The sequence below is a fragment of the Sycon ciliatum genome, chromosome 13 (assembly GCF_964019385.1).
Source record: "Sycon ciliatum chromosome 13, ocSycCili1.1, whole genome shotgun sequence".
NCBI lineage: Eukaryota > Metazoa > Porifera > Calcarea > Leucosolenida > Sycettidae > Sycon > Sycon ciliatum.
Genome location: NC_088655.1, coordinates 25,663,344 through 25,685,919, shown reverse-complemented (window position 1 = coordinate 25,685,919; position 22,576 = coordinate 25,663,344). Strand labels below are relative to the sequence as shown.

The following is a 22,576-nucleotide window of genomic DNA, read 5'->3' as shown; positions in this document are numbered from 1 at the left end:
CGAGTTTCGTGCTTCAAAAAACACTCATCAGACGAATGATGAGTGTTTTTGAAACACGAAACTCGGAGTTACGAGAAGGATTTTTGGTCTCTGTTGTTCTGCCCTGTATGGTAGGCTCTGCCCCTTTTTGAGGTATTGAGCAGTGTTTGCAGCAAAGACTACAGACACTTTGTGTACTGCATGTACAGTAAAACCTGGTGTAAGCCACCTCTGGTTTTAGCCACCACCTGCTCTTAACGACCGTTTTTCCATGCACCGACAGATCTACACTGAACCTGTTGGACCTGGTTCCAACGACCACCTGGCTTTAACGACCGCTTTTGCTTGCACCTAGGTACCATGGGGTGGTGCTTGCACCGTGGTACCGTGGGGTGGTGCTTGCACCGTGGGGTGGTGCTTGCACCGTGGGGTGGTGCTTGCACCGTGGTACCGTGGGGTGGTGCTTGCACCGTGGGGTGGTGCTTGTACCGTGGGGTGGTGCTTGCACCGTGGTACCGTGGGGTGGTGCTTGTACCGTGGTACCGTGGGGTGGTGCTTGTACCGTGGGGTGGTCTCTTAAATCAGGTTTCACTGTACAGTGATGGCAACTGAAATCCGACCCCTGACTTTCATGCTCGAGTGCGGCGCCGATTATATAGTGCGTTTCAAGAATATAGATCTCTAGACTTTTTCACATAATTCAAATTCGGTTGGAGCTTTTTCAGAAATTTCTTCGGGATGTTGCTCAGGCAGCTCCCCCAATGTTACTCATATTTTAATTTGAAGCCTACTAACTTTCTAGGCGATTGGATAACACACGTCCATTTTCGGAAAATTGTTATGCACAAAATGATCACAGATTATGTGGTATATATGCTGGCCCAAGGTTCTTTTTTGAAACTTTTGAACACAAAGTAGCGGTCTCTTGGCAGTGTAGAAACGTGTGCTGGTTTGTTTTTGGAATCAATGTGAGTGCACCGAGCTGGGGTCGGATTTCAGTTGCCCCCATTGTAGTGAGTATTAGAGCGGGACAGCCATGAAGTGAACAACACAACAATGTATACTGTACACTGCATGGAAAATTTCTTTTTTATAATTCACGGTTCGCCTCAGACTCGGCTAGAGGCCGAGTTTTCCGCATCCGTAGGAACACCACCACCCTTCAAGGGTCAAGACGCAGATGCAGCTCCCGAAGCGGGGGGGGGGGGGGGGTGAGGAGATCAGCTCACCAGCAAAGTGGTCAAAGACCGAAAATCCCATTCACTGACAGCTGAGACGGCAATTTCAGGCATGCCCCGTTACCAGGGATACCGCACAAAGCCAAAGGCTTGACCCTCAATGCGATAACAAATTATACACATACGTATGAGCGGTTTTCTAGGACACAACAATGCTATCAGACAGGAGAACAGAATAGTCTCCAAGAAGCAACATGTCAAAATGCGCTTTCACGGCCAGCCCTATGAATCTTTTCGCCGGAAAAAAGACAGTTATTGCAATCCCCAATGCCGTCCAGCCTCTCGACTGTCAGCAGTGTACACTCATGTACTGTTTTACTACTGGCATTGCGTCATGTGCAGACAGACTGGCGAGAAACAACAACTCGCAACCAAGTGGAAACAAAGCGGTTGCTTTGGATAGGGGAGAGCCGCACAGATACAAACATCTGTATAATATAAACCAGGCTGTGCACGAGGGAGTGAGACTCAGAAAGTCTCTCGGCTCTAAACGCACGTGTTTTCCGAGCATGTAGAATGTACTAGAAAGACATTGGAACACGTTTCCAATGGACAGACAGGGATTGTGTACCTTTTTTCACACGAAACTCGGGTTGCAGCAGGTTGTTCATGTCTTGCAACAGTTTTGGATGAGCTCCCCACTCCAGAATAACCTCGCACAGCTTAACATATCCATGGTGATGTGACGACTGAATCCACCCGATCATCTCGCTGTTATGCGTTTCGATTGGCTTCCTCTCCAACCTCGTCACTTGACCCTGGGTTAGTAATTCCTTGCCCTGCAACCTCTGCCTTAACTCGACACATTCGAGATTTTTCAACGGCACGTCGATTTTCGCCACATAGTCGGGGTCTTCGAATGGGTTCTCATAGACTGCATAAACACCAATGAAAAAGAGCATGCAAGCAGCCATGCAGGATACACTGAACACAGAATAACGACAACTTCACGATAAAGCTCAATTGAGTTAAACTTATTAATAACCGGCCGTCACACAGTGGTTGCAGTGCATATCGGCAAAGTGTTTCCCCAAGTGCGATACGAAGAATGCATCAAGCTTCGACGGCGCATTGCAAAGCGTTTCCCAAAGCTCGATATGAAGAATAAATTAGGTTCTGAATGGCTAGGTGACAACACGGTGAAATGCAGGATCTGCTGGCAGAGTAGAGATAGCAAGTAACTCTGCCATGCAGGATTAGCCTGTACAAGAGCCCCCCCCCCCCTCCCCATCCTCCTGGTGTAGGAGAGAGTTGAGTGCCCTAGCATCCGACACTAGGAACAGGCCTGGCCTGGACTTTGTCCATCATGCAGCTCTGCAAACGTGCAAGCGCCCGCTTCTGATGAACACAAGCCTGTGCATTGAACATGTTATCAACTGAATCGCCGGACCCCGCAGTGATACGCTGGACCGCTTGCAGGGGCATCGGAACCGGTGCGGCAGGTGCGGCCAAAGTCACAACAATAAGTTTAAATAGTGATTATTGGAGCAATGAAATCTTGTACTGTAAAGCAACTTATTTTCGCTGGCGATATCATTTCGCTGATTTCGCCGCTTGGTACCAACTGGCCCAAGTAAGTTGCAGGCCAAAGTTTGTCACCGAGGGAAATGATGCATTAAAGAGGCATGGCTGCATGTGAAAGCAACACCTACCGATCGTTTCTTTCTAAACCCCAATCGGCCAAAGTTTGATGATGGCCGAAAAAGTTTCAATTCGAGATCGGCCAAAGTTTCTCACAGGCCAAAATTCGTTGATTTACAGTAGGCTAATTTGGCATAATTTACCAAAACCTTTCCCAGGTGGAGTGCCTTTTCGTGGGTCTTTTCATAGCCATACCACTGAGGATCCCTTCCAATGCCCCTGGCTTGTTTCACCACTGTACTGTGTACAGCACATTTAGCACTGTGAGAATTGGAAAATTGTGCCAGCTAGGAGCTTGTAGCTGGTCAGATGAACCACTACTTGAGCGAGTAATACTGACAGTACTAAAAACTACTAAAACAATCTGCGTGCACACACACAAGCACACGCACGCACGCGCACTCGCACACACCTGTCCTGTCCTGTAGAGTCACTGCCGCAAAAGGGTCACGTGATCCCATCACTGGGAAACTTGAGAAGAGAGAGAGAGAGGACACGACGCTCGATGACGCTCCAGGTGCACGGGTAGTCGCATCCGCTTGCCGCATATGCACACGTGCTGGAAGGCTGAGCGCTCCTCTGCTATTGGTCTATGCGCCACCCTTGAACAGCGATGCCTTCCCCGTCCCCGGACACCGCGAAAGCAGCGACCACACCTGTCACAAAGCGGCGCACAACACCCCTCCGCCGGTGCCGACGCTCCGGTAGTTCCAGGTGGCACTGCGGCATCCACCGTTGAGGCACACACATGCCGGACCAAGCCACCGCGGCTTCTCAGCCACCTCCCACACCGCCCGCACTGACTGGCGCCCCGCTGCTCAGACACAGGCCGCGCACGCTCCTCTAGACACTTATGCCGAGCCATGTCCCCTTTCCGTGCAAAATCCCGTCCGCATACCGTACATACCACTCGGGGCGGAGGCTCAGGCACATTGTCAGGCTCTTGGTAGGTGCTGCGCCACTCCGCGCGAGACTCACATGCAACATCATACCATGATGCCTCCACGCCACGGGCACGTAGATCTCGGACAGCACACACACACACACACACACACACACACACACACACACACACACACACACACACACACACACACACACACACACACACACACAAGTGCGCGTGTACGCATGTATGCACGCACGCACACACTCACCACACACACACTCCCCCCCCCCACACACACACATCGCTTCAACTAAATAACACACTGTATACATCAATATTGCTCTAGCATAGCGCTCAGCATAACACAGAGCACCACATGATGCTGCGCGACTTACACTTCTTCTTGGGTTCCTTTGTCGTTGGCACCTCCGCTCCGCTACTGAAAGTAGAATGCACAAAGGAGAAAAGAGAACGGACCTATAAGTTACGAGTTATGACTAACAGTCCACCAAGGTAACGAGATGTATACTTATCGGCCCTTTCTTCTTTCTTTTGAAAGTAACACTATTGGCTCAACATCCGATTTTTAATCAGCATAAAGAAGAGGTTGAAGATGCATGAAAATGTTATGTGCATTCATTGCCAGTAGAGGCAGTTTGCTATACTTTACAGGCAGAAAATTTCGTCGGTCAATAATTTTCTCCAACTCCAAAGAAAGGGAGTTCGTCTGGTTGTAAATTTGGTCCATGGATCATAAGAGTGTATTGAAAAGCTGGACAAATCGACATTAGTCCGGCATTTAATTTAGTCCAAAAAGCTCCTTGGACGAAAAAGACGAAATTAAATTCCAGACGAATATTTCTGCTGATACAGTAGTGCTCCAAACACCAGAGTGCTGAGTCCTGAGTGTTGAGTGGCACACAAACACAGGTGATGGGTGACTGCTTGTGCATGTCAGCTCAAGTCTCCATGCACTTGGGATGGTCCTCACACAGCGTGACCACTACGTCGTCGCTCGTAAGTTAGCGTACCTTTACAACAGTAGCTAGCGTGCATGTGTGAATGAAAGTATGGCTCAGTATCATTATTATGCTGGGCAGGAGAAGATTCACCCGAACTCACTGCTATAAGCAGTGTAGCAGGACGGGGAAACCAATACAGAAAAACCTGTCAAGGCAACCACTCTGATAAGGCGACCACATGTTCTAGTGGACCACTACAACCCGGACCAGGGGATGTGATTTCTAGTCAAATGACCCTGGATAAGGAGACCACCTGTACACGGGAACCACATTTGTAAGGTCCCTTGAGCGGTCGTCTTAGACAGGTTTCACTGTACCATTGATACTTGTGTGAAAATCAGTTATAGACTGGTGTTCACATCCTGGTCATGTGACTAAATGTGTGCACAAACTGGTCATGGCCTGCAGGCGCGTGCCCCGTATGGGTTCCTGGGTGCCCGGAACCCCCCTTTTTCGCTCAAAATGCAAGATTTTGCTTCATGTTTTGAAAATTTTCCCGCGGGAGGCCCCCGGACCCCGGAACCCCCCTTGAAGGGCACCAGCGCACATGCCTGGCATGTGGACAGTGGAACAAACGTGGCCGACATGATGTGACCCGTACATACCGGCAGGGGTCGAGTGGAGTTGGAACCAATATGGCTGCCCCATATTGTCATGTAATAAATGTGAAACAATTCGATGCAAATACTCTGCACTAAATGATAGATCATAGGAGAGGTGCTACAACACCTTGTGTTAGTTGATACTTTGAAGTAAAATTAACTACCGTAAAAGCCCGTGTATAGGCCCCGGGCGTATAGAATAGCAGCCTCGATTTCCTGGGCGTATACAAGGGCACGGGCGTTATTTTGGAACCAGGCGTATACTTGAAATAAGGATAGCAGTAAGTATTGGGTATCAGCACCTGTGCATGTACTGGTGTTTCCGGCATACCTGGGCGTATACATAGGTATGGGCGCTATTTTGAAACAAAAGTGTTGACTTCCCCTGACTGGGCGTGTACACGGAGGGTGGGCGTAATTTCGAGTGGGCGTATACAGGGGCTTTTACGGTATTTGCTAAAAATGAAGACCTTTCAAGCTGATGCCGGATGCAAGAATTCGTGAATGGAATAAGTTTAAAAATTTACAGCTCACTCGCACTAAGTTTGACAGACACGTGGTGGAGAAGTGGAGCATCGACGTTTTTTCTTCTTCTTTACCACGACCTAGTTTGCGTTTGCCTGATGGAGCATTACAACCAAGTGATCCGACTGTATGTACATGTAAATGTTCGCAATCGCACTTGGATAACAAGCACTAACTACTGTACCAAGACACACATCTTGGGCACACTGCAAGAAGACCTTGGGCTCTGTTAGGAATGCCAAAGTAAAATGATAATTGATATAATACACACTACGGCTCTGATCTACGTGTAAGTTGCCAGCCATCTCCTTATATTTTTAAAGTCACTTGAATTTTTCTTCATATTCTCCAGACCATGACCGACTGTTATAGTTTCGTGCATTACTAATACACTGCTATCGGGTGTTGAGGAATGGAGCGCCGAAGAACGACCAGCCTAGCATTTCATCAACCGCAGCATACCAATGTATACACGGTGACTCAACTGTGCATTGACTGTAAAACATGAAAATAGGAACGGCCTAGGCTAGGAGGCTGACCCCCCCCCCCCCCCCCAGTTATTCAGCAACAGACAACACTATACTCACTCTGCTTGTTGCTGGGCCCCGCGCTTGACTGGACAGCAAAACATTCACGCATGTCAGAATACGTGTGCACGCACATGTGCAGGGCACACATACATGCACACACAAAACAGTTTCACACACACACACACACACACACACACACACACACACACACACACACACACACACACACGCGCACACACACACACACACACACACACACACACGCACACACGCACACACGCACACACGCATGCACACACACACACACACACACACACACACACACACACACACACACGCACACACGCGCGTGCGCGCACACACACATACACACATATACACACACACACACATACACACACATACACACACATACACACACATACACACACATACACACACATACACACACATACACACACATACACACACATACACACACATACACACACACATACACACACATGCACACACATAAACACACATAAATACACATAAACACACATAAACACACACACACACACACACACACACACACACACACACACATGACATGATTATGGCACTTTATGTGTGGTAAAGTACCATTGATCCCCCCCCAGCTGTATCATTTTGTGTGTCGCTATATAGTTGGTTTTCGGCATGGGGCGGCTTTTAAGGGGAACTGTCACCAAAAAAGTCTTTGTCTTATCTTGTTGTTCTTTGGCTCCTGATCACGATGCATGGTGTTATCCGTTTTTCTCTGCGATGGCTGGAAGTGGGTGAAAACTTGAAAAGAAGGTGCCCAAAATTGTCCCGAAGTACCGAGTGACGTCACGCCGGACTTGACCTCCACGCGTACATTCGTCGTCAAAACAGAAGTCCAGCCCGTGTGCTCGTCGATCGAGCTAGCTGTTCCAATGTGCGGTGCATTGAATTGAACAGGCTTACAACTGACTCGCCGGGCCCCGCAGCGATACGACGGACCGCTTGCAGGGGCATCGGAACCGGTGCGGCAGGTGCGGCCAAAGTCTGGAATTTAATTTCGTCTTTTTCGTCCAAGTAGCTTTTGGACTAAATTAAATGCCGGACTAATGTCGATTTGTCCAGCTTTTCAATACACTCTTATGATCCATGGACGAAATTTCCAGCCGGACGAACTCCCTTTCTTTGGAGTTGAATGAAATTATTGACCGACGAAATTTTCTCCATGTGCAGTACCATGTATACGCCCGTCGCAAGAGAAGCACGCAAATCTGAAAATGCACTGGATGTGCACCCACAGATTTTCTCTTATAGCAACGATAGCCGACAAGATCAGAATGAGAGAGATCAAGACTTATAAACACCTCAACGCCCTGCCAGTTGCAGCAAGACTATATTAATTAATACTGTATAGGCGTCCCTCTCTAATCCGGCACCACATGTTAACATACATGTTTGTGTCGTACGTCAAAACGTAGGGATTTTCTGTGTCAATCCAAGTACTTTGTGGATTACATGTCTTTAACCCTTTGTGTACGGACTGTACAACTTTCGATCCCCTGGAATCAAAACTTTTCAAAATTTCAATCGATCGGAACTCAGTCATTCCTGGATTATTACCAAAAACTAAAATATGTATGTCGAAGAGAAAACTCTCAGCTGTCCATTAAACACCACCAAAGTTGAACACATTGCAGTAAAAGTATAGCAACAACATACCTGTGTGGGACAAAATGGAGAGCATATCCTTGCTCCCGTCCACATACCCAAGTTCCTCAATGACAACACTGAGATCACGATAAGTCTTTAGGCCACCAGCTCTGAGCAACTTGATGAGCTCCTCATTATGAGCAGATTGTCCATCCCGGGGCAGAATTCTCTTTAGTCTCTCTATTGATGCGCTGTCACTTATGAGATGTTTCTTGATCACCATCTGTCGCAGTCGATCTGCGTCAACTTCGTTCAACCATGGTTGAATGTCACACACAAACCTAGCCAGGTGAAACGGATTGTCTGTTGCGAAAGCAGCAAAATACAGAAGGCACAGATAACACATGAACACACAACTAAACACAACTACATGTCAAGAAACAAATAAAAATGGAATTGCACAACACCGATAATACATGGAAAGGAATTTGAGTGGACGCACCCATTCCCATAGCGCTGCACATCCGAACAAGTTCCGTTATTTTACGTTTCGGCACTTGGCCATCGTCAGGTGATAAGAACAATGGACACACACACCCACACACTCACGCACACAGACGCACACACACAAGCACACACTCACGCACTCACGTGCGCACGCACACACACACACACACACACACACACACACACATGCACACACCCACACATGTGCACACACACACACACATACATTCCCAGACCCGCACAACAGAGCGCTTCAGCGATCGTTTCAATGGACAGCTGGGAGTTTTCTCTTCGTTTTTTAAAATAACCTAGAAACGACTGAGTTACGATCGATTGAAATCTTGAAAAGTTTCGATTCCAGGGGATCGAAAGTTGTACAGTTTGAGTGATTTGTTTCAGAAAATCGCTGCCGGAGGCGGAATTCAAGTGCCGGATTAAAGCGTAGAAAATGAACTGAAAAAATCCGTTTTGCCAGAAAGTGTGCTGGTTTGCAAGGGCGCTGGATAAACAAGTGCCGGATTAGAGAGGGACGACTAGTAAATTATAACCTCCCAAGAGTGTGCAACTCTGCATATGGGATGTCCGACGGCAAAAACTCACATCAGTTTCTCAGGTACGTTTTGTACTACGTACAGATGGAGGATAGCGTGCGCGCAATCCAAATATCTGCCATGATCATGCTCGGGATTCGCATACGCGCAGTGAGTTTCTGTCAGAGAATGTTTTTCATTACTCCGCTGCTCGCGAAAAACGGGCTGGAAACGTATAACTGCGACACTGCACCGCGTGATGTGAGTTTTCGCCGTCGGTGAACCCCATAGAAAGGATATCAGCAGTTGCACACTCTTGGGGGCTTATAATACTCTTGGTTTCAGCTGCGAGTGTCCCTCAAATAATCTACCACATCATGCAGGTGGCACAGGGAATGGTAAGCGAGACGTCATGTCGCCTGCATGCACTATGTCTCACCCCCTATTGCTTCGAGATTCTAACTAAAATTTGAGCCCATGAGCACTTGAAGAAAAGTCATACCATGGGAAAGCATAATTCAGTCTCTGCCCTATTTTCTCAAAACCCAGTGCAGGTGGAATCCCCCCCCCCCCCCCCCCCAGGAAAATACTTCCAATTAACCGGACACTCTAATTATCCAAACATGAACCCACAAGACAACAAGTATATCAAAACGCTCTCATGGTCATGCAAAGTTGCGCTATGGACCTTAGACACAGATTTCACGGATACTGAACTGACCAGCACAGCCTGCTCAACTCAACTGACCGGCACAGCCTGCTCAACTGAACTGACCGGCACAGCCTGCTCAACTGAACTGACCGGCACAGCCTGCTCAACTGAACTGACCGGCACAGCCTGCTCAACTGAACTGACCGGCACAGCCTGCTCAACTGAACTGACCGGCACAGCCTGCTCAACTGAACTGACCGGCACAGCCTGCTCAACTGAACTGACCGGCACAGCCTGCTCAACTGAACTGACCGGCACAGCCTGCTCAACTGAACTGACCGGCACAGCCTGCTCAACTGAACTGACCGGCACAGCCTGCTCAACTGAACTGACCGGCACAGCCTGCTCAACTGAACTGACCGGCACAGCCTGCTCAACTGAACTGACCGGCACAGCCTGCTCAACTGAACTGACCGGCACAGCCTGCTCAACTGAACTGACCGGCACAGCCTGCTCAACTGAACTGACCGGCACAGCCTGCTCAACTGAACTGACCGGCACAGCCTGCTCAACTGAACTGACCGGCACAGCCTGCTCAACTGAACTGACCGGCACAGCCTGCTCAACTGAACTGACCGGCACAGCCTGCTCAACTGAACTGACCGGCACAGCCTGCTCAACTGAACTGACCGGCACAGCCTGCTCAACTGAACTGACCGGCACAGCCTGCTCAACTGAACTGACCGGCACAGCCTGCTCAACTGAACTGACCGGCACAGCCTGCTCAACTGAACTGACCGGCACAGCCTGCTCAACTGAACTGACCGGCACAGCCTGCTCAACTGAACTGACCGGCACAGCCTGCTCAACTGAACTGACCGGCACAGCCTGCTCAACTGAACTGACCGGCACAGCCTGCTCAACTGAACTGACCGGCACAGCCTGCTCAACTGAACTGACCGGCACAGCCTGCTCAACTGAACTGACCGGCACAGCCTGCTCAACTGAACTGACCGGCACAGCCTGCTCAACTGAACTGACCGGCACAGCCTGCTCAACTGAACTGACCGGCACAGCCTGCTCAACTGAACTGACCGGCACAGCCTGCTCAACTGAACTGACCGGCACAGCCTGCTCAACTGAACTGACCGGCACAGCCTGCTCAACTGAACTGACCGGCACAGCCTGCTCAACTGAACTGACCAGTACAGTGTACAGTAAACTTCGAAGTACACTTTGCTAACTTCGAATTATCAGCACAAATCCAATGCATTTTCTATGTAAGTGGAATCTGTGGGACTTCCAATGAACCGGACATGTCCAGTTCGAGGTTCAAATTATCAGAAATTTTATGTGGGAATCGTATTGACAGAAATCGGTCCTGGAAAACTTCTAATAATTAAGCACTATGTTCAAATTAAACACTATGTTCGAATTAAGCACTATGTTCGAATTATCAGGATTCCACCTATACATGTATTACACTGCGTAAGGACGCTGAGAGAGTGTACAAGAGACAACCACTATGGCGTACAGACTTCACCGTAATCTAAAGAAGGGCAGAGGCTTTCTGGAGCGTCATCTCTGAAATCAGGCATTCATTGTTGCAAGTGCCGAAACGTCGTGATATAACGGAACTGGTTCGGATGTCCAGCGCTACGGTAATGGGTGCGTCCACCCGAATTCCTTATTTTGTGGATAGTTAAGCGCACTGATAGAGCTTGGCTATCGTTACGGTGTTGCGACACACACTCACCATCCATATTTGGGATAAGAACAACAATGTCCCCGATCACTGTCAACAGTATGACCAATCACTGTGGCGTGGGTAGTTCCGGCTGACGCTGATGTCCCACCTGATACACATCAGTGGCCACCAGGACTCTAGCAGAGCACAATCTTGCTATCCTGATGCACACAACAGCACACACACACACACACACACACACACACACACACACACACACACACACACACACACACACACACACACACACACACACACACACACACACACACACACACACACCACACACACACACACACACACACACACACACACACACACACACACACACACACACACACACACACACACACACACATGTTCAGTCCAGTGCTAACGGGTTTGGGGTTGCTCGATGCAATGCACAAGTACGCAGCCCAGTGTCTGCAGAGTGCAGGTCTGGGGTTGCACAGCGCCCTGAACCAGCAGCGCACAGCACATTTACAGCATGAATGAATTATTAATTTTGTGTTTCTCAATCTTAAAGTCAGTACTCCAAGTAAGGGTAACATGAATGCAACTAACGTGTCCCCACCCCACCCCACCGCATAAATCGACTTGAGGCCAACCATGAGGCTCTGCTTACCTGTAAAGGAGCATATTCAGTGAACTAATTGATGGACCCAGGAACCCCCCCCCTCCCCCCCCCCCTCCCCTGCCTTTATATGTCGCACCAATGTAGAACTAGAAGACCTTCCTACGCCCCTGTAAATAGTGTAATATCACTACAGCCGTTAGTAAGACCGTAATGCACTGGACTGTGCTCGATCGAAGTGGCCTACCTTTCGAGAAAATACGCCCGCTCCCGATTTACGATACGTCCTGGTTGGCTGGCTCCGAGTCCGAGTGCCTGGGACTCGGACGTACTACTACTACTAGACTACTGCTAGAATCCGAGATGATGTAGCGGGCAGCTAATATGGATCGGTTGATGGGACTGCTGGAGTACTGAAGAGGACCTATCGCTGCACTGCAAGGACCATTACCATGATAATAATAAAATTAGTCAAAATATAATACCGTAAAATCCCGCCAGAGCGCCCCTAGTAGGCCCTACCTCCTCGACGCTGCGCTTCAGCTTTTCAGTCCAGGTGGGGAGGGGCGGATGGGCGAGTCCTACTTGCCGCATTCAGTGCTACATCATCAGTACCGGTACATGAAAAAGTACTCACCCTACGAAAACTGTTCGTGCATCCATCTAGCTCGTACACCGACCAAAGGCAAAGGTCAAGAGCCAGGAGTCGCGATCCTGTTCACTTGGCAAGACAAAACGACATCGCGCGCGCTATGCTACGTACAGTAAGGTGCTCGGTATTTCACTACATGCAGTATACTCCATGCCTCCTAGATCCGGTATCCTGGCCGCGCCTATCTAGATATCTACCAACGGTGCAACGCGTGGTCGCGCGTGCTGTGCACGTGCACGGCAGACATTTTGTTGCAGTCCGTTTTCGGATGCGCATGCACTACTCCACTAGTGTCAGCCCAAATTTGCTCGAGACTTTTCGATATTAGTGAGGTTTTGCATTCCGAATTTCGGTACAGCGTTCTTCGGTCATTTGTCGAACATCAAAATGCCGAATTTTCGCACCAACGTTTGTTTTGCAAGTCGAAAATGATGTGTTTTCATTTCGTGAGCCCCAGCAGCAGCAACGTCCTGTCCCGTGCTCCTTTTCTTGCTGATTCCTACGAACTTTGATCGCCCAAAGAGTCGAGGGCCAAACCTGCCTCCTCAGTCGCCTCAGAAAAACCAACTCCATGGCCAAGTCAAACTTCATGCGTGTCGCCATAGTCTTTTCAGCCACACAGATGACGGTGACCGGTGAGGACACTCCTGGCGAAAGAGATTAGACAGGCAGTGGAGAGGAGCAATCAGAGGTAGCTGACGATGCTATGTCGCCAAAGACGCCTGCCAAGCGATGCCGAGATAAGAAACCGCTTTGAATAAATCATGCGCTAGCGCTCTTCTACAAGAAAATGCATCCGAAAAATATTTTCGACAAAGTGAGCTTTTTCCGAACAAACACGCCGAATCTTCGTGTGCATTTTCGACCTCGCTCCCGCGTGCCGAATCTTTTTGCCGAATTTCGGAATGCAAAACCTCGCTAATATGCCGCATAATTTTGCTGCGCTTCTTTCGATATTATGCTTGGCATTTCCGGGCGGAGACGATATTTTGCTCTGATTATGCTCAATGACAGCTTCAAAAACGCCAAATTTGGACCAAATTTTGGAGAAAATTTCAGAAAAACATCGAAATTTGCTCGGTTTTTGCTGGGTTCACACTTTGAAGTGTGAAGATAGACCTCACAATGCTCATTACCAAGCTGCCGTGCAAAGGAATTATTAATTTTAGTTTTGAGCATGGACCTAGTACAAAACACGCATGTACCTCTGGTGCTGGACGTGAAACTTCGAGTATCTGCGAAATCACGGTGAAAATCTCCAAAATATTCGAAATTATGCTCCAAATATGCCGGGCAATTCTTTTTCTAAAATGTTTCGATATTATGCCAAAAGAATTGCCGGCAAATTTGGGCTGACACTAGCATGCACGAGGAACAATTTACATGGAACTGCTCAGTCTTGCATGAGCTGTTTCGGATATTTCGTCTCCTGGCTTATTTCGCTTCGGCTCTGCTGAGACCTCCTTTCACGGAATATTTCTCAATGACAGGTGAGTTGACCAGTTCCCTTTTATTCATTTGCTTGTCTTTACTCTTTCACTTACGAAAAGTGTTCTGATTTTAGGTGGAATGCAATAAACAACGGAAAAGCTGACAGGATCTCTTTTCTAAATTTAGCTTTTCCGCTGTCGAGGCCTCCTTTTACGGAATACTCAATGACAGGTGATCTCTGAGTTGACCAGTTTCCTTCGACTCACTGCTTATGCTCACCCTTTCATTTACGGAAACGTGAGCTGATTTTATTCGGATTTAGATCCATTCGTATCTCTTTACCCTTTCCCACAGTGTCCCAAGAATGCGAGTTCACCTTCTGGACGGTAAGGCTTATGTTGCTGCTGAGGCTTAGATGTGTTGTCGAAATACTCATGTTCATTGTGCAAGCAAGGCACTGGTTTTGCTTCCGGCATTCCGTGTCCCGATCAAAGGGTAGAATCTGAATTTTACAGTTGCATAATAATGTTGGCAGTTCCCAATCTGGAGGTAAAGGTTCAAGGACGCATTGACTGAGTATGCATAATTCGCATATCAGGGAAAATCCCCATTACGGACAGGTTCAGTGACTTGTTTGTTTCATACGAAACAAGCTAATGCAATGGGTGCAGTCTCGTCTCGTGAAAATCTCGTTTTTTATTTTTTTAATGAATTAATTTATTTATTGGGACCACAACCCTACAAAGAGACATGTGGGGACAAACACAAGACAAGACACAGGGGATGTAGGGACGACGTGCCGATGTACAGGGAACAACTCGACCGACCAGGGGTCTCGGCGTTAGCGTTGCAACCTGGCATCGAAAAAAAGGGGGGAGTTGCATGGTCAAGTAGCAAAAATAATAATTTGGTGCGAAAAAGGGGCGCTAGTATTGCACCAAATAATATAAATACGTGTAATGACTAAACCAGAAGGGAAAAAAAGAAGAAAGAGAACAATAATCATAACAAGCAAGTACTAGTAGAGACTAGAGAGGTAAATACTAAATGGGTCTCAATATCATCGTCACAGGTACTGTGTGGACCACAGCCATCTCTTTCGGATTAGATCCTTACATACCTTGAAGGTTTGGTGGCGTCTTGAATGAGGTTCGTGAAGCAGGAGGTCCGCAGGCAGGTTGATCCAGGGTGTGATGGCGAAGAAGGGGAAGGATCGCAGGAGGTAGTCAGGGGCTGTGCGAGGGGGTGTCCACTTCAGCTGGAAGGCATGGTGCGTCTGACGTTTTTGCCGTGTGCACATGCTAGCTACGGCAGGGGGCTTGGTTGGTGGCAGCATGGCCTTTACCTGGGGAGGCCCTGGAATGTAGTGCAGCTTGAACAAGTATGACAGGGCTGCCACCATCCGACGAAGCTGAAGACTTTGGAGGATGGCTCCAGGTCCCAGGAAATGCAGGGCACGTTGCTGAACCTTGTCCAGCTGGGCCATGTTAGTTGCGGCTGCGCTCGACCAGACCAGTGGGGCATATTCAAGTAGGGGTCGCACGAATCCCTTGTAGACCGTGACTCGACCATGGTCGTCCAGGATGGGTGCTGCCTTTCGTAGGAAACCCAGCCTTTGGGAGGCGCGCAGTGCAACACTGCGAGTGTGCGCTCTGTAGGAGAGAGTAGGGTTGAGCATGACTCCCAGCAGCTTCAGGGTATCTGTCTCCTGGAGTGCTTACCCTCCAAAGGTGACCGGTGGAGTGCAGGGGGGAACGTGCTTGCGATGTAGAGTCATGCGCTGTGTCTTGGCTGGCTCAAAACAGATACGCCACCTGCGGCCCCACTCCTCAAGACTGTTGAGGGACCCTTGGAGGGAGGCAGTGGACTGTTGGAGATCGTCAGTTGGCTGCACTAAGCTGTAGAGTGTGGTGTCGTCTGCAAAGCTGCTCAACTGCGTTCCTGGAGTTAAACATTGTTCAATGTCAGAGGTGTATAGAAGGAGGAGGCTGGGTCCTAGGATGCTGCCTTGGGGGACACCAGCCTGGATGGGTTGAGCATCTGACGTCTGGCCTCCAACCACAACGCGGATGTTTCGGTTGGTGAGGTAGTCCTGTAGCCATACAAGCAGGCGTCCGTCGACGCCGGCCTGCTTTGCTTTGTACAGCACTCCTGTGTGCGATACCCGGTCAAACGCACCGGCAATATCCACGGCGAGGACCTGGACACAACCGCCAGTACTTATGGTGTGGACCCATTCATGTTGGAGAGCCGTTAAGATATCTGCGGTTCCTCTACCACGTCGGAATCCAAACTGGCTGTTTGGCAACACCTCATGCTTCTCTAGATAGTTGACCAGTGGCGTGTTTACAATGCCCTCCATGACTTTCGACATGATCGTTAGCAGTGATATTGGTCGGTAGTTAGATGCCAAAGATCTGGAGGACCGCTTGTGAACCGGGACTACATGGGCAAGCTTCCATGCCCAGGTTGCACCCTGCTAAGAAGCAGAGCTCGTACGATTGGATTTGTTTACTCGAGTCTGGGCTGTTTGATTGTGAGTAGCGCCGAGACTGCACTGCCCCAAATAAAATTGTGTGCCGGCAAAGCAAGAATTACAATCTGCAATTTGTTTGTAGTACCTGCAAGAATGTGTTGTACATAGGGACCGGCGGATTCTGCTCGAAAAGGTGGCAGATTCTGCTCGAAAAGCAGTGAAATTGGCAGAACCATACAAACCTTATGGCGGGCAATTCCTCGAATTCTGCTCCATTTTTTCATCCACATACCCAACATGCATGAAACTTACCAGAAAAAGTACCGAATTCTGCCAATTTTTCTGCCGGCAGAATCCGCCTGACCCTAGCTGTACATGAATCGTACTTCCTCTGTTGCTGTTTCAGTTGCTGTCATGTTGCTAAAGAAAGGTTCAGTGACTCATTTGTTTCATACGAGGCGAGTCAATGAGTCGGTCTGGCTTAGAACCTTTCGCTGTAGAAGAAATCTATTCGTATCTATTGGAGAAATAATTGCATTCATTGGTTATAAAATAGGGTTAAGATAAACTCACAGAACAAAATACCATCGGTCCCTTGGTGTTCGTCCTAGGCTAAAGAGGTTCGACTGGATATCATTCATACTCACCAAAATATGTAGAACACTTTATTAAAAGTAGAAAGGAAAAGGACATATGGAACGAGTTAAGAGTAACTCTCCACCACTGTAACTAGATACAATATACAGTCAGAACGTGCAACAACTAGGCACAAAACTGACAGAGTACTGAGACATTCGACGTCCTGACACCTTGCTTCAACACATCTCCGTAGCGTTAACCGACAGCCTTCCAACTTGGAAGGTTCAAGGTTATGGAAATTTATTAGTGCCTTGTTTATCTCTCAGTACCTCCAACCATAGTATCCTTGCTTCTTACATGTATATCCTCAGGATCAGTGTAGTTGTTGGGACGAAGTGTCTGGCTCAACAATGTATTTGTCTACATGTTAATACATCGTAACATGTTTATTTTTCCTCCTTTGCTGTGTTGTTTTTAGACAATCGTGGACTAACACTTTGAAGTCATTGAACTACTTCCAAGAGCTGTATCGACGTTAACATGATTACGATTTCAGTGCAATATTATGCAGTATGGTATGGTATGGTATTGATTTATTTGAATTCGGTATCTCAACAGTACATTGTACAACTTGGGAAGATCCGATGACCTTATCACGACAAACCCATGACTACAATTATGAACACAGGATCAACAAAAACATCTGCGACACAAAAAAAAGGGCGAGCACCTTTGGGAAAGGGCTAACAGCATGACCAGCGTATAAAAAAAAGTATCACCACCACTACCCACATGTTTCCAATGCACAAGAACATGATTATGCAAGTGCCATTTTCTGCAAGAAAAGGCTTGCATGATTATCAATGCGTATAATACGGTATTGATATGATGTAGAGGCCATCATCTAGGGCATTCGTCGATTGGTGACATCAAAAACAAGAAATTTAGCAATAAAAACTGCTTTATGGCAGCTTTCTAAAAAAAGTTATTGTGTTCTAGTCCTGGGTCGACCGGTCCTTTATAAAATTGCTTCCAAACTGGCCTGTCTAAAAAGTAAGAAATTAACGAAATGTGATTGCCGAAAATTTCACACAAAACCTCACAATAATCCCACACAGGATGAAAAGCGAGAAGACCTTTTCCCCTCGTATAGCCCTTTCCCAAAGGTGCTCGCCCTTTTTCGCCCTTTTTGGCCCTTTTTGGAAAAGCCCGTTTCTTTCGCCCTTTATTGCGTTTTTGGTGAATATCGCCCTTTTTTGAGCTTTTTGAGCTGATAAAGTGCTAAAATCTGTTTGCTCATGCATGCCATCACAGTTTCCGAGTGCTCCATGGGCCTTGGCACGCCGCTTGTATACAATGCTGTAAAAAGTGGTTTGTTTTTTAACTTTACTTCCTGTTTTGCCTTTCGTGGACCCATAAATGGAAGAGTTCGTATTCATTTCTCAGCTTGGGTTCATATCTGAACATGTTGCATGGCTATATGCTTCACTGAAAAAGAGCACTTTTTTGCCTGTTTTCACTGAAAAAAGAGCACTTTTTCAGCATATTTTGAGGGACGCGAAAAGCACTAAGTGCGAATTAAAGGAGCACCTTTGGGAAAGGGCTACCCTCGTAGCCTCTTTACCATGAGTCCAAGGCAATTTGGAAGCAATTTGATAAAGGACCGGTCGACCCAGGACTAGAACACAACAACTTTTTTTAGAAAGCTGCCATATTTTAAAAAGCAGTTTTATTGCTATAATTTCCAATGGGGTCGAGCACGCGTCTGCAGTACAGTACGGTATCACAGACTGTGACAGAGTCATATGATCGTACGAGGATACAATCAATCACGTCCCTGACAAGAAGTCAGGGAGGGGCGGATAGGAGAGACGGGGCGTTCTGGCGAGATTTTACGGGTATGCATGTCGAGAATAGAGAGGTTAAGTTACACGTTTTTTGCCCTTTTTCAAAACGCGGTGCAAATCTCCCGTTACGTGTAGTTTTTAGAGGTTAAGTTACACGTGCGACGTGACGTGAAATTTTGCCTGGCAGGATTCAGGTTTAGTTTGCACAAATATCAAATTTTCCAACAAACTCGATACAACTCGATAAAACTCCGGAAACTCACACAAATTCGATCGGGATAACCAAGCGAAACTTCCAAAAACCCACGTCATGAACTTACGTGCGGACAGTCAACTCACGTAAAACACGTCAAATTTTACGTGAGTTTTTTTACTTTTGACGTAAAAGTGCACGGACGTAAGAATTTTACGTGAAACTTAACCTCTCTAGTGCGTCGTTTGCCCCGGTGGTCATGACGGCGTCAGGTGGTTTTGGGCGTTCAGCAACCGGCCTGTATAAGAGAATCGCATCGCTGCTGGCTGACAGATGTAATGAACCATATTCACATGTCATGGCATTTGTCAGGTGCCGCATTTCCTTTGCCCTCCTAAGGTCATGTATAATGTGCCTTAGAGGGTCTAGAACATTATTTGGAAAATATCAACAAAGAATGGATCAACAAGAGCCTCCCGCCACGCTGGCGGTTTCAGAGGCTGCTATTGCTGTTTAGTAATTTTTTATTATAATATTTTTTAGGGCTTTGTTATGTCATCGTATGTATTTGTGCAGGCGTTGTGGCCGGATTCCCAGTTCGTGGCAACTACTGTACACACACCCTCTCAACCGGGTCACTAATCACCATGCTGTACACACACCCTCTCAACCAGGTCACTAATCACCATGCTGTACACACACCCTCTCAACCAGGTCACTAATCACCATGCTGTACACACACCCTCTCAACCAGGTCACTAATCACCATGCTGTACACACACCCTCTCAACCAGGTCACTAATCACCATGCTGTACACACACCCTCTCAACCAGGTCACTAATCACCATGCTGTACACACACCCTCTCAACCAGGTCACTAATCACCATGCTGTACACACACCCTCTCAACCAGGTCACTAATCACCATGCTGTACACACACCCTCTCAACCGGGTCACTAATCACCATGCTGTACACACACCCTCTCAACCAGGTCACTAATCACCATGCTGTACACACACCCTCTCAACCGGGTCACTAATCACCATGCTGTACACACACCCTCTCAACCGGGTCACTAATCACCATGCTGTACAGTACACACACCCTCTCAACCGGGTCACTAATCACCATGCTGTACACACACCCTCTCAACCGGGTCACTAATCACCATGCTGTACACACACCCTCTCAACCGGGTCACTAATCACCATGCTGTACACACACCCTCTCAACCGGGTCACTGTGTGTCGTGCGCAAAAGAACAGCACATGCAGGCCACTGTAACAATCTCAATGTCCACGTGAAAACGAGAGAGTCATACCCCCTCCTTTCCCCAAGGTGAATGAATCTAGGGCGAGAGATTTGCAGTTTGAAAATACCAGGTGGCAGTGCTTTAGGAAAGTAGAAATCATTTATATAAATGGCTGCTTTGGAAATTGCGGTGCCTTGAAAAATGAAATAAAAAGGTGCTTTGAAAATAGAAGTACGAAGGCAAAGAGACAGTAAAAATGAAAAGCAAATGCAGGAATAAAAGACGAGCAGAATGTGATTACGCATACCGGTTCAACCGGCAACAGCAATTATTTGTGAAAATGGCTGCTGTGAAAATTGCACTTCCTTAGAAAAATTAAAGAAGTTGCCATTTGAAAAAGCATTGCAAAAAAGTGAAAAAGGGTAGCCAAAGTGAAAAAGGATAGGCAGAAATGAGGCCGCGCAGAAGCTGATAATTCTATGGGTATACCGGTTCAACCGGAAAGAATTTTTACAACATGTTCCGCTATTCGACATGATGACGTCGGACTAGTGCACTGCTTTTCCAGCAGTGTCTAAGCTCAAATAGTCAAATACGGACCTAAAGCGAGGTTCTAAGTCACAGAGATAGAATGTAGAGATATATGTATAATGTTTTTGAGAATAAAAAGAAATTGAATGACAATTCAACACAACTCAGACAATCTATCTAGACTCTACACATGGGTCAGGTACTGTGCACGGAGCGAAGGGCACGCGCGGGGAAATCCAGCATTCTGGTTCCGTGCAACTTTGCCCCAGCACGCGGGGCCCATGGTGCTGCACTGCTAAGGAGTGAAAAAAAATACTTTGTGATCATGTACCAATAAAAGGAGCTAAGTCAAAGCTAAGGGAGAGCAGTCTCTAGCGAGTCATGTAGCAATTGAAAGGCCGAGAAGAAGAAGAAGAAGAAAGGCATACTCAAAGGAAGTAGTGCTTACGACAGCGAATGCAGCAGGCAAATGAAGAATATCGCGACTAAATGAGTGAGTGGGAGCGGGAGACTAGGTGAGAGCGAGAGCAAGCGAGAGCGAGAGAAAGTGAAGGAGAGAGCTCAGTCTAGAGTCTGAGGTGAACCAGAAAAACGGACAGAAAGATGTACCGGCAGACAGACAGAAGGACTCACAGGAAGAGAGAGAGACAGACAGAACAAATTCTCGCCGCGATCCAGTATTGATCAATCATGGCCACCATCACCATCATCATCACCATCATCCTGTGTCCACACACAAGAAAACAACAAGACGCAGTAATAACTACTTGTACTACACGTACACAGGGCAGAACAACAGAGACCAAAAATCCTTCTCGTGATTCCGATTATCGTGTTTCAGAAAACACTCATCATTCGTCTGATGAGTGTTTTTTGAAACACGAAACTCGGAATCACGAGAAGGATTTTTGGTCTCTGTTGTTCTGCCCTGTGTGGTAAGCTCTGCCCCTTTTGAGGTATTGAGCAGTGTTTGCAGCAAAGACTACAGACACTTTGTGTATTGCATGTACAGTAAAACCTGGTGTAAGCGACCTCTGGTTTTAGCCACCACCTGCTCTTAACGACCGTTTTTCCATGCACCGACAGATCTACACTGAACCTGTTGGACCTGGTTCTAACGACCACCTGGCTTTAACGACCGCTTTTGCTTGCACCGTGGTACCGTGGTACCGTGGGATGGTGCTTGCACCGTGGTACCGTGGGGTGGTGCTTGCACCGTGGTACCATGGGGTGGTGCTTGCACCGTGTGGTGCTTGCACCGTGGTACCGTGGGGTGGTCGCTTAAATCAGGTTTCACTGTACAGTGATGGCAACTGAAATCCGACCCCTGACTTTCGTGATCGAGCGCGGCGCCGATTCTATAGTGCGTTTCAAGAATATAGATCTCTAGACTTTTTCACATAATTCAAATTCGGTTGGAGTTTTTCAAAAATTTCTTCGGGATATTGCTCAGGCAGCTCTCCCAGTGTTACTTATATTTTAATTTGAAACCTACTAACTTTCTAGACGATTGGATAACACAC

General features: G+C 47.6%; 1 protein-coding gene across 3 annotated transcripts in view; it reads right to left on the bottom strand.

Annotated features, from left to right (window-relative positions):
• The window catches only part of LOC135829468 (uncharacterized), a 169,987-nt gene that overhangs the window by 1,181 nt on the left and 146,230 nt on the right, over positions 1-22,576 (bottom strand). For 2 of the 3 annotated variants that reach the window (XM_065341870.1, XM_065341871.1), the window contains one exon: positions 20,516-21,776. Coding sequence is in view for 1 of the 3 variants with exons in the window: in XM_065341869.1 (XP_065197941.1) it covers positions 1,789-2,091; positions 4,143-4,186 (347 nt within the window). In the remaining 2 variants the exon portion in view is untranslated. Of the gene's footprint in view, positions 1-1,788; positions 2,092-4,142; positions 4,187-20,515; positions 21,777-22,576 lie in introns of those variants that run through there. The other variant, XM_065341869.1, reaches the window with a different exon arrangement.